General features: G+C 48.3%; 1 protein-coding gene across 1 annotated transcript in view; it reads left to right on the top strand.

The window, feature by feature from the left end:
• The first annotated feature begins 5,442 nt into the window (after positions 1-5,442).
• Positions 5,443-10,662, top strand: part of SNTG2 (syntrophin gamma 2) — a 339,371-nt gene continuing 334,151 nt past the window's right edge. The window contains exon 1 of the mRNA XM_032294284.1: positions 5,443-5,616. Coding sequence (XP_032150175.1) covers positions 5,533-5,616 — 84 coding nt within the window. The 5' untranslated portion in view covers positions 5,443-5,532. The remainder of the gene's footprint in view (positions 5,617-10,662) is intronic.

Raw genomic sequence — 10,662 nt, 5'->3', positions numbered from 1 at the left:
TGAAAGGGTCTTTAGGGTTTTCTTTTTATTTATTTCCCCCATTTATTTTATTGCATTTTAGGTTTTGGGGTACATGTGAAGAACATGCAAGATTGTTGCACAGGTACACACGTGGCAGTGTGATTTGCTGCCTTCCTCCCCATCGCCTACATCTGGCATCTCTCCCCTTGCTATCACTCCCCAACTCCCCACCCTACACCGTCCCTCCCCTATTTACCCCCAACTGACCCCAGTGTGTAGTGCTCCCCTCCCTGTGTCCATGTGTTCTCATTGTTCAACACCCGCCTATGAGTGAGAACATGCGGTGTTTGATCTGCTCTTCTGTCAGTTTGCTGAGAATGATGGTTTCCAGGTTCATCCATGTCCCTACAAAGGACACAAACTCATCGTTTTTGATGGCTGCATAATATTCCATGGTGTATATGTGCCACATTTTCCCTGTCCAGTCTATCATCGATGGGCATTTGGGTTGGTTCCAGGTCTTTGCTATTGTAAACAGTGCTGCAATGAACATTCGTGTGCACGTGTCCTTATAATAGAACGATTTATAATCCTTTGGGTATATACCCAGTAATGGGATTGCTGGGTCAAATGGAATTTCTATTTTTAGGTCCTTGAGGAATCGCCACACTGTCTTCCACAATGGTTGAACTAATTTACACTCCCACCAACATTGTAAAAGTTTTCCTATTTCTCCACATCCTCTCCAGCATCTGTTGTCTCTAGATTTTTTAATGACTGCCATTCTAACTGGCGTGAGATGGTATCTCAATGTAGTTTTGATTTGCATTTCTCTGATGACCAGTGATGATGAGCATTTTTTCATGTTTGTTGGCCTCATGTATGTCTTCTTTTGTAAAGTATCTGTTCATATCCTTTGCCCACTTTTAAATGGGCTTGTTTTTTTCTTGTAAATCTGTTTTAGTTCTTTGTAACTTCTGGATATCAGCCCTTTGTCAGATGGGTAAACTGCAAAAATTTTTATGGTAACCAAGCGTGGAACAGGAAGGTAATAGGTCTTCATTGCAGAATTAAGATGATGGCTGGAGGGGGAAGAGGGTGGGTTAGCAAATCAAGCAGTGTAAAGTATGTTCCCATGAGGATGTCTATTTTAAGCTAATTAGCACCTGAACCCCATCTCTATTAATAATACAAAAAATCAACCTGGCATGGTGGTGGGCGCCTGTAATCCCCGTTACTCGGAAGGCTGGGACAGGAGAATCGACCCATGAGGCAGAGGTTGCAGTGAGCCGAGATGGCGCCACTACACTCCAGCCTGAATGACAAGTGCGAGACTCCATCACACACACACACAAAAAAAAGATAAAGAAAAACAAGAAATCTATGTAGTTTTGCTGTTACATTTCAAACCACAGATGTTATGGCCGCAGTGAGTGATAAGCGCTTAGTTAAGAAGGAGAAGACGTTGAACTTGCAGGTGGAAGACGTGAGCAGAAAGACGTTGCCACTGAGGGTGCCTCAGTGCAGAAAGCACAATCCCACAGGGAGACTTAAGCAGTGAGGCCTCCTAAATGAGTGACGCATGGCAAGTCAGGCATAGCTACACAGACTTGGGAGTGGGCTTGCACTGAAAAATAAAAAACAAAATTACTGGAGCGGCTGTGTTTGCCAGTGAAGAAGCTGCTGCCATATTTCTGGCGGAGCTGAAGAAGTTGACTGGGGAAAGGATCTCATCTGAAGAAAGTCCTCAATTGCAGTGAAACCAGACTCTTCTGGAAGAAGACACCCAAAAGAACCTACGTTTATCAAAGTGCAAAGGGCATGGAACTCTGAAGGGCTGATTTACCCCGTGGCATGTGCAATGCTGTGGGACCTGTGGCCAAGCTGGTGTGGTGTACACAGAGAGGAGCCCTTATGCTCAAAAATAAAAGTTACCTGTCTTCAGGCAACACAACCAGAAAGTGTGGGCGGCAACCACCGTGTTTATGGAAGCATTCCAACAGTGCTTCCTCCAAAAATCTTCTAAGGGGAAAGGTTGGAATATAAAGTCCCATTAGTAGCAGACAACATACCTGCCCATTCTGAATATGTTTACTATAAAAATGAGAAGGCCAAGGTTGTATTTTTTTTTTTTTTGAGGCAAGTTCTCACTCTGTTGTCCAGGCTGGAGTGCGGTGGCATGATCTTGGTTTGATGCAACCTCTGCCTCCAGGATCCAAGGGATTCTCTATCCTCAGCCTCCTGAGTAGCTGGAACCACAGAGACATGTCACTACGCCCAGCTAATTTTTGTGTTGTTTTGTAGAGACCGGCTTTCACCATGTTGCCCAGGCTGGTCTCAAACTCCTGAGCTCAAAGCAATCTACCTAACTCGGCCTCCCAAATTGCTGGAATTACAGGTGGAAGCCACTGCACCCGGCCCCAAGATTGTATTTTTACCTTCAAATACAACCTCAAGTGAGGAGCTCCTGCCTTTTGACCAGGGCATCATCCAGTCTGTCAAGGCCACATACATCAATTTGGTCAGCAATTGACACAGACCCTAATTTGGAGGTGATGCAGTGCTGAAAATCAGTCACTACCAGTGATAGAATAACATTCAACAAAATCGCAATAAGTGAATTACCCCAGAAACTCTGAATGCCAGCTGGAAGAACTTATGGAGTGAAGTCATAAATGATTTTAAAGAATAACCAGGGGTTGATGAAGAATTCGTGAAAATCCTTTATACAGCAAGATGAGTTGGTGAAGGATTTGCCAACATGTCTGATCAAGAAGTGGAAGAACATGTTGAAGGTCATAGAGAAATGGTAACAAATGAGGAGCTGAAGGAACTCGCAGAGTCACCTGCAGAGGAAGATGAAGGCGAAGAAGAAACAAACAGAACCAGTAAGGTGGACGTGATGGACATTTGCTGGAGTCTTTCCAATGGCACAAAGGGTAGAGGCAAAATGACGGAATACCATCCTTGAATTGCATGCAGCATTACAGTCGCTCTTACTGTCATCCAAGGATTAGAACCTCTGCGCATCACTTTGATGCGTTAAAAAGAGAGACAACTCCTAATGACACCGTTCTTTCTCAAGATTTTGGCAAACAAACAAACAAAAAACCTCCAACTATCCCCGATCCCCAAACATGAACATGTTCCGGACTGGATGGTCCAGGATCACGGGGAGCAGGGGATGGCCCTTCTGAGCTCTGCGGACATTCAGCAGCACCCTGATGCCAGGTCTCCAGGCCTGCGCCACTCTTTCTCCTGCAGGCACCTCTCATTTCACATCATCCCAAGAAGGGTGAGTTCAGGGCAGTGAAGGTATTTCAGAGAGAGAGTAGGCATTCATCTAACTCTTCTCACAGGGCATTGTTATAATTGTTCTACGTTATTAGTTATTGCTTTAACCTCTTAATGTGCCTGATTTATAAATGAAACTGTATCACCAGTATGTATGCACAGGAATAAACATGACAATATGTATAGGGTTCAGTACTATCCGTGGTAGCAGGGAGCCACTGGGAGTCTTGCAACGAGGGGTTACTGTAGTTTTCTGTACTACATTTACAAAATTTCTGTAAATTCAGAATTATTTCAAAGTTAAAAGTTAATAAAGAGACACTACAACTGGTTTTATACACCTCTCAGAATCAAAGCTATCCTCATCACAAAAACTGGTAAGTTGAATTCTGGTAATATCATGAGGGTCCTGCCTTCAGTTTCAGGGTAGTCAGTGTTTTCCTCTTTATTGTTATTATTATGGCAGTAGAACCCTATTTTGCTTTATTTAAAATAAAGCAAAATAACTCTTATGTGCAGTCCTAACACAGATGCATAAAAGCCGATATGCAGTTAAAACTTGAATTAGCCTTTCAGAAGCAGCCCCAGATATCACAAAATTTTAGTGTAGAAAGGATTGCAGCGATTGTCAGCTAAAACCACATTATTTTACAAATGAATTAACAATTAACTCTGGTCTGAAAAACAAAAAAGTATGTGCCTATTAATTTAATGATACAATTTTAAGAAAAACTTGTGTCTTGAAGTCAACATCAACGCATGCAACACGCTGTTTTTCCTTCTTCAGGTCCTGGAACACAATGAGACAACGTCTTCGTGCATGTGGAGACATTTAATTTCTCAGAGATTATATGCATGCTTTTAAAAAAATGTAACTTAAAGGCAAACGATACTCTCCTGTTCTTTTTCTTTCTTATTCTAGGTTTTGCCACAAATGAAAAGTAGTACAATATTTTTTACTAATTCACCCAAGAAGCGTATTTTGTAAGAGGCACTGAGCCCCGATTTTGGCCGCTGGAGAGCTCGCACTCCGGTAAACGTGATGCTGAGAAGCGCTGGCAGAGCGCCCCGCAGGCTGACCTGGAACCCAGAGCATTGGGGGACGCGGTGAGCGGGGGGGTGGGGGGGGGACGCAGGGCGTCCCGGTCAGAAACCCAGGTCTGCCGGCGGCCAAGCGAGTCGGAGTCAGAAAAAGCAAAGCGTTTCATAGCGATTTTTCAACGTTTATTTGTTTACTCACGTTCTGCTCCTAGAGAGGGCGAGCCTCGGAAGGCCTCAGATTTCGCGGCTTTTGCTCGCCAAGGAGCGGGAAGGACAGGGGCGTCCCGGCCTGGACTGGAAACTGAGGGGGGGTTGGAAAGGAGGAAAAGGGACGCCGGTTTCTTTTTAAAAACGTAGGTAGCCTGTGCGCCCCCTCACTCCCCCGCCCCAAGGGAATTTACCCTAAACTTACTTCATTTGCATTAAAATAGGCCGATTTGAGTCTGGGAACCCCGGGCGGCGTCGGGGAGGCTCCTCTGGGCGCAAACCTGAGTGAACTGGGACCCGCGTCTCCGCCGCCGCCGAGATCGGGATCCCCGCAGGGTTTGGGAGACTCCGCGCCCCGGAGGCGGGACTGGGCCGCCGATCTTTGGGGCGGTGGAGGGAGAAGGACGATGGGAGCGGCGCTGGGGGAAGGTGAGGACTCCTTGTCTTTTCTTTCCTTCGGGCCGGGCAGTCCTCGGGGTCGTGCGGGGGAGACGCCGGGGGAAGGTCTGAGGGGTGCGGCCGGCGAAGGGGTGGGGACCCCGAGGCTGCGGCTGGAAACGTCCCCAAGGAGAAGCTGAGGACCTCGGGCCGGCGCGGTGGGCGGGGGGCAGCGGGGAGGGGTCGCCAGGCCGGTCCAGAGCGCACCCACCTGCGCCTCAAGGAGCGCCGGGGCCTGGAACGCCGACCTGGGTACCCAGCCCCGGAGAAGCGCGTGCTTCCGCCTCCCGCCCCGCCGGCCCCTGGAAGGTCCCTCCGACCCGAGGGAGCGCCCCTTTCCCCCAGCCGCGGCCCCTCCCCGCAAGCCGCGCGCCCGACACCCCGACTCCGGTTACGCCGCGCCCCTCCGCGGTCCTCCCCTCGCCGCGCGCCGTCCCCTCCCTCGCCCGGGGCGGGACTGCGTGGGCGGAGCTCCCGGTTCCCAGCCCCGCGCCGCGGACGCCCGCCAAACCCGAGCCGGAGCCGGAGCCTGGAGAGGAACTCGGACGCGGCGCCCGGCGGGACTCTGGAGGCTCGCGCGGGGTCCTGGCAATGAGTAGGGCGATGAGCATCGAGGGACCCCCGCTTCCCGCCGACCCCCGCGGACGCCCGGGCTGCCTGCTGGTGCCTGTGCGGGTGAGTGCGGCCCCTCCGCGCCCCCCGCTCTCCCCGCGCCCCCTTCTCCCTCCGCGCCCTTGCTCCCCGCGACCCTTCCCTCTTCCCAGGGGCGGCTGCCCGTGGGGTGGGCTCCGAAGTCCCGGACCCCGTCCCCCGCTCTGCCCTCCCCTGCGTGGCGTCTCCGCGGGAAACTTGGGGGGTTTGCGCCTGGACCGCCTGGAAAGGCTTCTGAGGCGCGCGGGCTCTCCTTCACTGCGTTCAAGCGGCGCTTTCCGGAGTTTGGGGTTTCAGACTGGGCCCCGCGTTTCTTCCAGGAGCGGCTCTTGTGGGCCCCGCGGAGGCGCGCGGAACGAGCGTCCCCCCTGCAGCTTCGGGCGCCGGGGCTGGTCCGACTCGGCCCCGGGGAGCCTGAGGGTTCGCGGTGCCGCCTCGGCCCGTGCCGGGGGCTCCTGGCCATTCCGGGGTCGCTGGGACGCCAGTTGGTCACAGAGATTTCTTTTTGGAAGTCTGTTCTAGCTCCTGCCCTAAATAACTCTCTCTGTACCTTCTTATTTTTATTTTATTTTATTTTATTGATTGATTGATTGATTGAGACGGAGTTTCGCTCTTGTTACCCAGGCTGGAGTGCAATGGCGCGATCTCGGCTCACCGCAACCTCCGCCTCCTGGGTTCAGGCAATTCTCCTGCCTCAGCCTCCTGAGTAGCTGGGACTACAGGCACGCACCACCATGCCCAGCTAATTTTTTGTAGTTTTAGTAGAGACGGGGTTTCACCATGTTGACCAGGATGGTCTCGATCTCTTGACCTCGTGATCCACCCGCCTTGGCCTCCCAAAGTGCTGGGATTACAGGCTTGAGCCACCGCGCCCGGCCACCTTCTTATTTTTAAATAAACTATTGATTGACAAAACAAATGTTGGCTCAGAGAAAAACGAAAAGTTGTTGGAAGCTTTCAAGTTGCCACCCCCAGCACGGCCCCGATTCTGAACACGGTTTCGGGGGGCACGTGGCCGTCCAGCCCCGGGAAGCCGCCGACGGACGCGGCTGCCGATGAAAATGCATTGACAGCCGCTTCTCCGGGATTCTTTCCCCGCGAGCTCCCAGCCCCAGGAGCGACCGGGAATACACTTAGCTCCCCTTTATAGGACGCCAGAGACGGTTCAGAAGGCCACAGGTCGAGGGCTGCTGCAAATTCCTATCGTCATGATAATGATTCTAAACTACAACAGTGGTCCCAGCTACTCTGGGATGTCAAAAAAAACTCCGCCTAGAGATAGATGCGTCTTCATTCAAGCCATACCTTTCTGGGCTTTTACTACAAAATATGAAAATGAAATTTCATGTAAAAGCGGATGTTTATTTCTTGAAGTACTCTGCAGTATGAATATCTGTCCCACTGTTGCCCAGGGTCATGAAACCCGAGGAAATATGCGGAGATTACCTGGGAATCGACTGCAGGAAGAGCTGCGGGCTCTCCAGAATCCCAGGCTCCCGTCTCGTCACTGCTTTCAGCCTTAAAATGATGCCCTCCCAGGGTCAGGGATTGTGCATTTTTCTCGAGACATTCTTGCAACAAGTCTTGCTTTTCATCATTGTGGTTATGGCGGAAGCTTTGAAGTGGGGTCATCATACTTTATGGTTGACCCACTGAGGCACTGTTGGCGGTAACTTCCACACATGCGTCAGCTGCGCGCATTCTAGTAAGTGGCCTCCTTTGTGCTCAGTGTTAATTAAGGTGCTCAGGTTGCTGTTTTCAAGGGCGGCCTCTACTCACCTGTTTGCTACAAGATGTGATTGGCGCACTTTGTAATAACGACCTTGATTATTGAAAACAGCCTGTCTGAATTGAAAGAAGCGTTTTGTCAGCATTGGAGGCCAAATATTACAATAAGATGGAGCATTTTAAGAGCAAGACTCCTAACTGTGCAGTCATAAATAATTAGGTGTGCTCTAAAGCTACCTTAGACACCAGTGTTTGGTAATGTTAGCTCAGAATCTTATTTGTTTAAAACGAATCTGTTCAGTATTGGTGTTGGCGGGTTTGTCTTGAAAACGTGAATGTTCTCAGCATACAGTGTCATCCTTGCCTAATGCCAGAGACAGCTGTGCAGAATTACCAATTTTCTTGCCATAACTGCATAATATTCAACTTGCGTAATTAATCATTTCAGTTAAGAGAACTTGGTGCTTTTAAGTAGAAAAAGATGACAGAAAATCTTTTCTAAATCTTATATTTCTAGTCATATTTTTTCTGTCTGAAGTCAAAAACATAACACATTCTTTATCATGACTGCTTGCTTGAATCATGGAATGTAGCCAGATTTGAAGGTCTCCTGCTCAGTAGCAGAACTGTTTTGTTTCCTCTTTAAAGTGCTTGTTCCCCATGCCTTTTTCTAAGTTAAGTCAGTTCATGGAGCTCTGTCTCTGACCATACCTGGATTTTTGGGGTAAAATCCCACTGGCAGAGAACCATCAATACAGTGTGCTAAGTGTGTCTTGCTTCTCGCTTCAAACATGACTATTGATTGGTGTTTACAGTACATTTGCTGCTTTTAAATGACAACACGTCTTCAGTCTGGGGTGCTGGAAGAATCATTGGCGTGACCTAGGAACATGCCCATTTATATGATGAGCTTGCCAATGGAAAGGTGAGAATACGTGAGGTGGTTTTAAAGGTGCATTTGGTAAGGGCATCACTTAATCATCTATTTACAGATAGGAATTGCTGCATGAGAGAAATGAAGCATCTGACCTCTTAAGAAGGTTACCCATCCCTTCTATGCCTTGGGTATGTTTCTCATCTTTGCTGACTCATCTTTGATTTCAGTTGTAGAATTTCTGTTGATGTCTGTGACATCATAAGCAAAATTCATGCATTATAAAGGAGGCAGTTACCCAATTGTACCAGGAGACATGTTCCCCAGTAAATATTTTAATGAGATCCAATCAAGAAAAGTGTGCTTTTTTTTTTTTTTTTTCAAATACGGATGCTAAGATTGCCTTGTTTTCTGAATGGTGTATGCAGAGCAGCAGCCTTTTGTCCCCGCGTATCTTTATGGATGATGAGTATAGATGAGGCATTTAAGCTTCAGTTTTAATTTAGATCTGCTTCCCAAGATACCCCGTGAGGTGAGGCTTGAGCGAGTTGGCAGAGGGGCTGGCATTGCAGTTCTCTCTTGGTGCGAGGGTGTATGTTTACACTGCAGACCTCCTGTTTACGAAATGTGGATATTCAGGATGGACTCACTAACCAGTGTGATCTTGCAGCTTTCCTGTTAGCTCCTGTAGTACGTGACAGCCTCAGGCTGTGCTGCACACCCCTGGCTCCTGCGCTGCTGGGCACGGGGCAGGCACAGGCAGGTGCTTGCGGAAAGGGACAGGGAAGGAGGGAGATCAGGGCTCCAGGGAACTCAGAGAACCCCACCCGGGGAACTGCCATCCCCTCAGGCTCCGGCTTCTCACCTGTGGAATGTGGGCTTGGTTCGGATGGTCATTTTGCGTCTGATTCCAGTCCCTCAGAAACTCGCTCTTTAATTAGATTCTAGAGCTGTATTTGTGGAGTGAGACACAAGGAAGGTTAAAAATGGCTTTTGGAGGAGAATGCACTCAGAATTTCAAGGAGAATGACTTTGAACTGGTGTGTGCTTGTCACTGCTGTCCAGCCGCTTGCTGCAGGTTGTCATGGCTGTGGTTTTGAATACCCGGTTTTGGATTATTTTCAGCTAACACTAGATGTCACTTTCCCCCAGCCCATACTGAAGTTCCACATAGAACTCAGGAAGCTGAGGCTCTCCTTTCTGTTTCCCTACTAACCGTAATCCCTCACCCGAGGACTGACCCCAGCCTGTGGCTCTTCATTCTCTGCCCCTCTAAACAAGAAGGCCCCCAAAACCACACCCATTTCTGGCTGCCTTCATGGGACGCTGTCCCTTCTTCACCTCGTCAGCCTGAGCCTTCCTCCTTCCCACCTTGCACAGTTTAATAAACACTATTAAAAGTGCCGTGAATGTGATGATGTGATTTTGCAATTGGAATTACGTGGTAAAATAGTTTGCTTTTTAAGGAGTCTCCATTTTTGCATCCTATAAATATTATAAATTTGCTACATTTTAATTTAGCAAAGACTTTGGATTTAAGAAAGTGAATATGCTTCCTATTTAGGGGATACTATTCTAAACATTTATAAAATGTAAAGTTGTGTTTTTAGTGCATAAACTATTAAACATCAGACTCTGACTCCTAAACTGCCAAGTTTTAATTCTGTTTTATCTGTTACACTTTGTAAAGAAACTGCATGTCATTCATCTCTCTTGCCTTGAAACCTAGATCGGTGCATGGCCTGATATTTTGCAATAATCTGCATTCCTTTTAATGAAAAAGGTGATCCTACAGTGTCAAGATTCTGAGTATCAACTCTGGTAGGCAGCAGCGTTGACTTGACATGTGGACGAACATCATTGGATGACAGCACTGAATTGTGTTGTTATAAACACGATCGCATAAAACATTAGAATCAAGTGTCCTAAGTATCACTGTGCTTATTAGCCTCCATGTTATAAATTTACTTTTCCTGTCTTTTTTATCTGGACCCAGCTCCAAAAGACAGACTTTCTTCTTGTACCCAGCCAGGGGCAGTGGCCCCTAAGCATGGACTGACCAGGAAATCACTGCAGTTACTCTTATCTTCATCAAAATAGTTCACATGACAAATCCTATGTAAGAATTGAATTCCACTTCTGGAAAGAATGCTAAGTGTTGCACACGTCTTATTGTGTGGCTCATAAATTATTATAGGTAAGGCACAGCCACGGGGATGCACTCAGATTCCATGGGAGAACATTTCTGTTCGTGGAGCTGGTGTTGAGGAAAATAGTCTGCATTTGTGAAGTGAGATACAGCTGCCAGTGATTCTGGACAAAATCATCACTTATTTTGGATTTGGCATCAAGTTCTCTCACTCTGGATGGGGAGGCCTCCTGTAGTCTGGGGTCCCAGCTGTCCTTTTAGAAGCTGGTGCCAGGGAGGCCAAGGGGCCCACCCCTGCCACTGCCCCCCCCCCCCCCCC

Source organism: Sapajus apella, unplaced genomic scaffold (assembly GCF_009761245.1).
Source record: "Sapajus apella isolate SASKATOON/1434 unplaced genomic scaffold, GSC_monkey_1.0 scaffold31, whole genome shotgun sequence".
Taxonomy (NCBI): Eukaryota; Metazoa; Chordata; class Mammalia; order Primates; family Cebidae; genus Sapajus; species Sapajus apella.
Note: the sequence above shows the minus strand (reverse complement) of the source record. Positions and strands in the feature narration are given on the sequence as shown.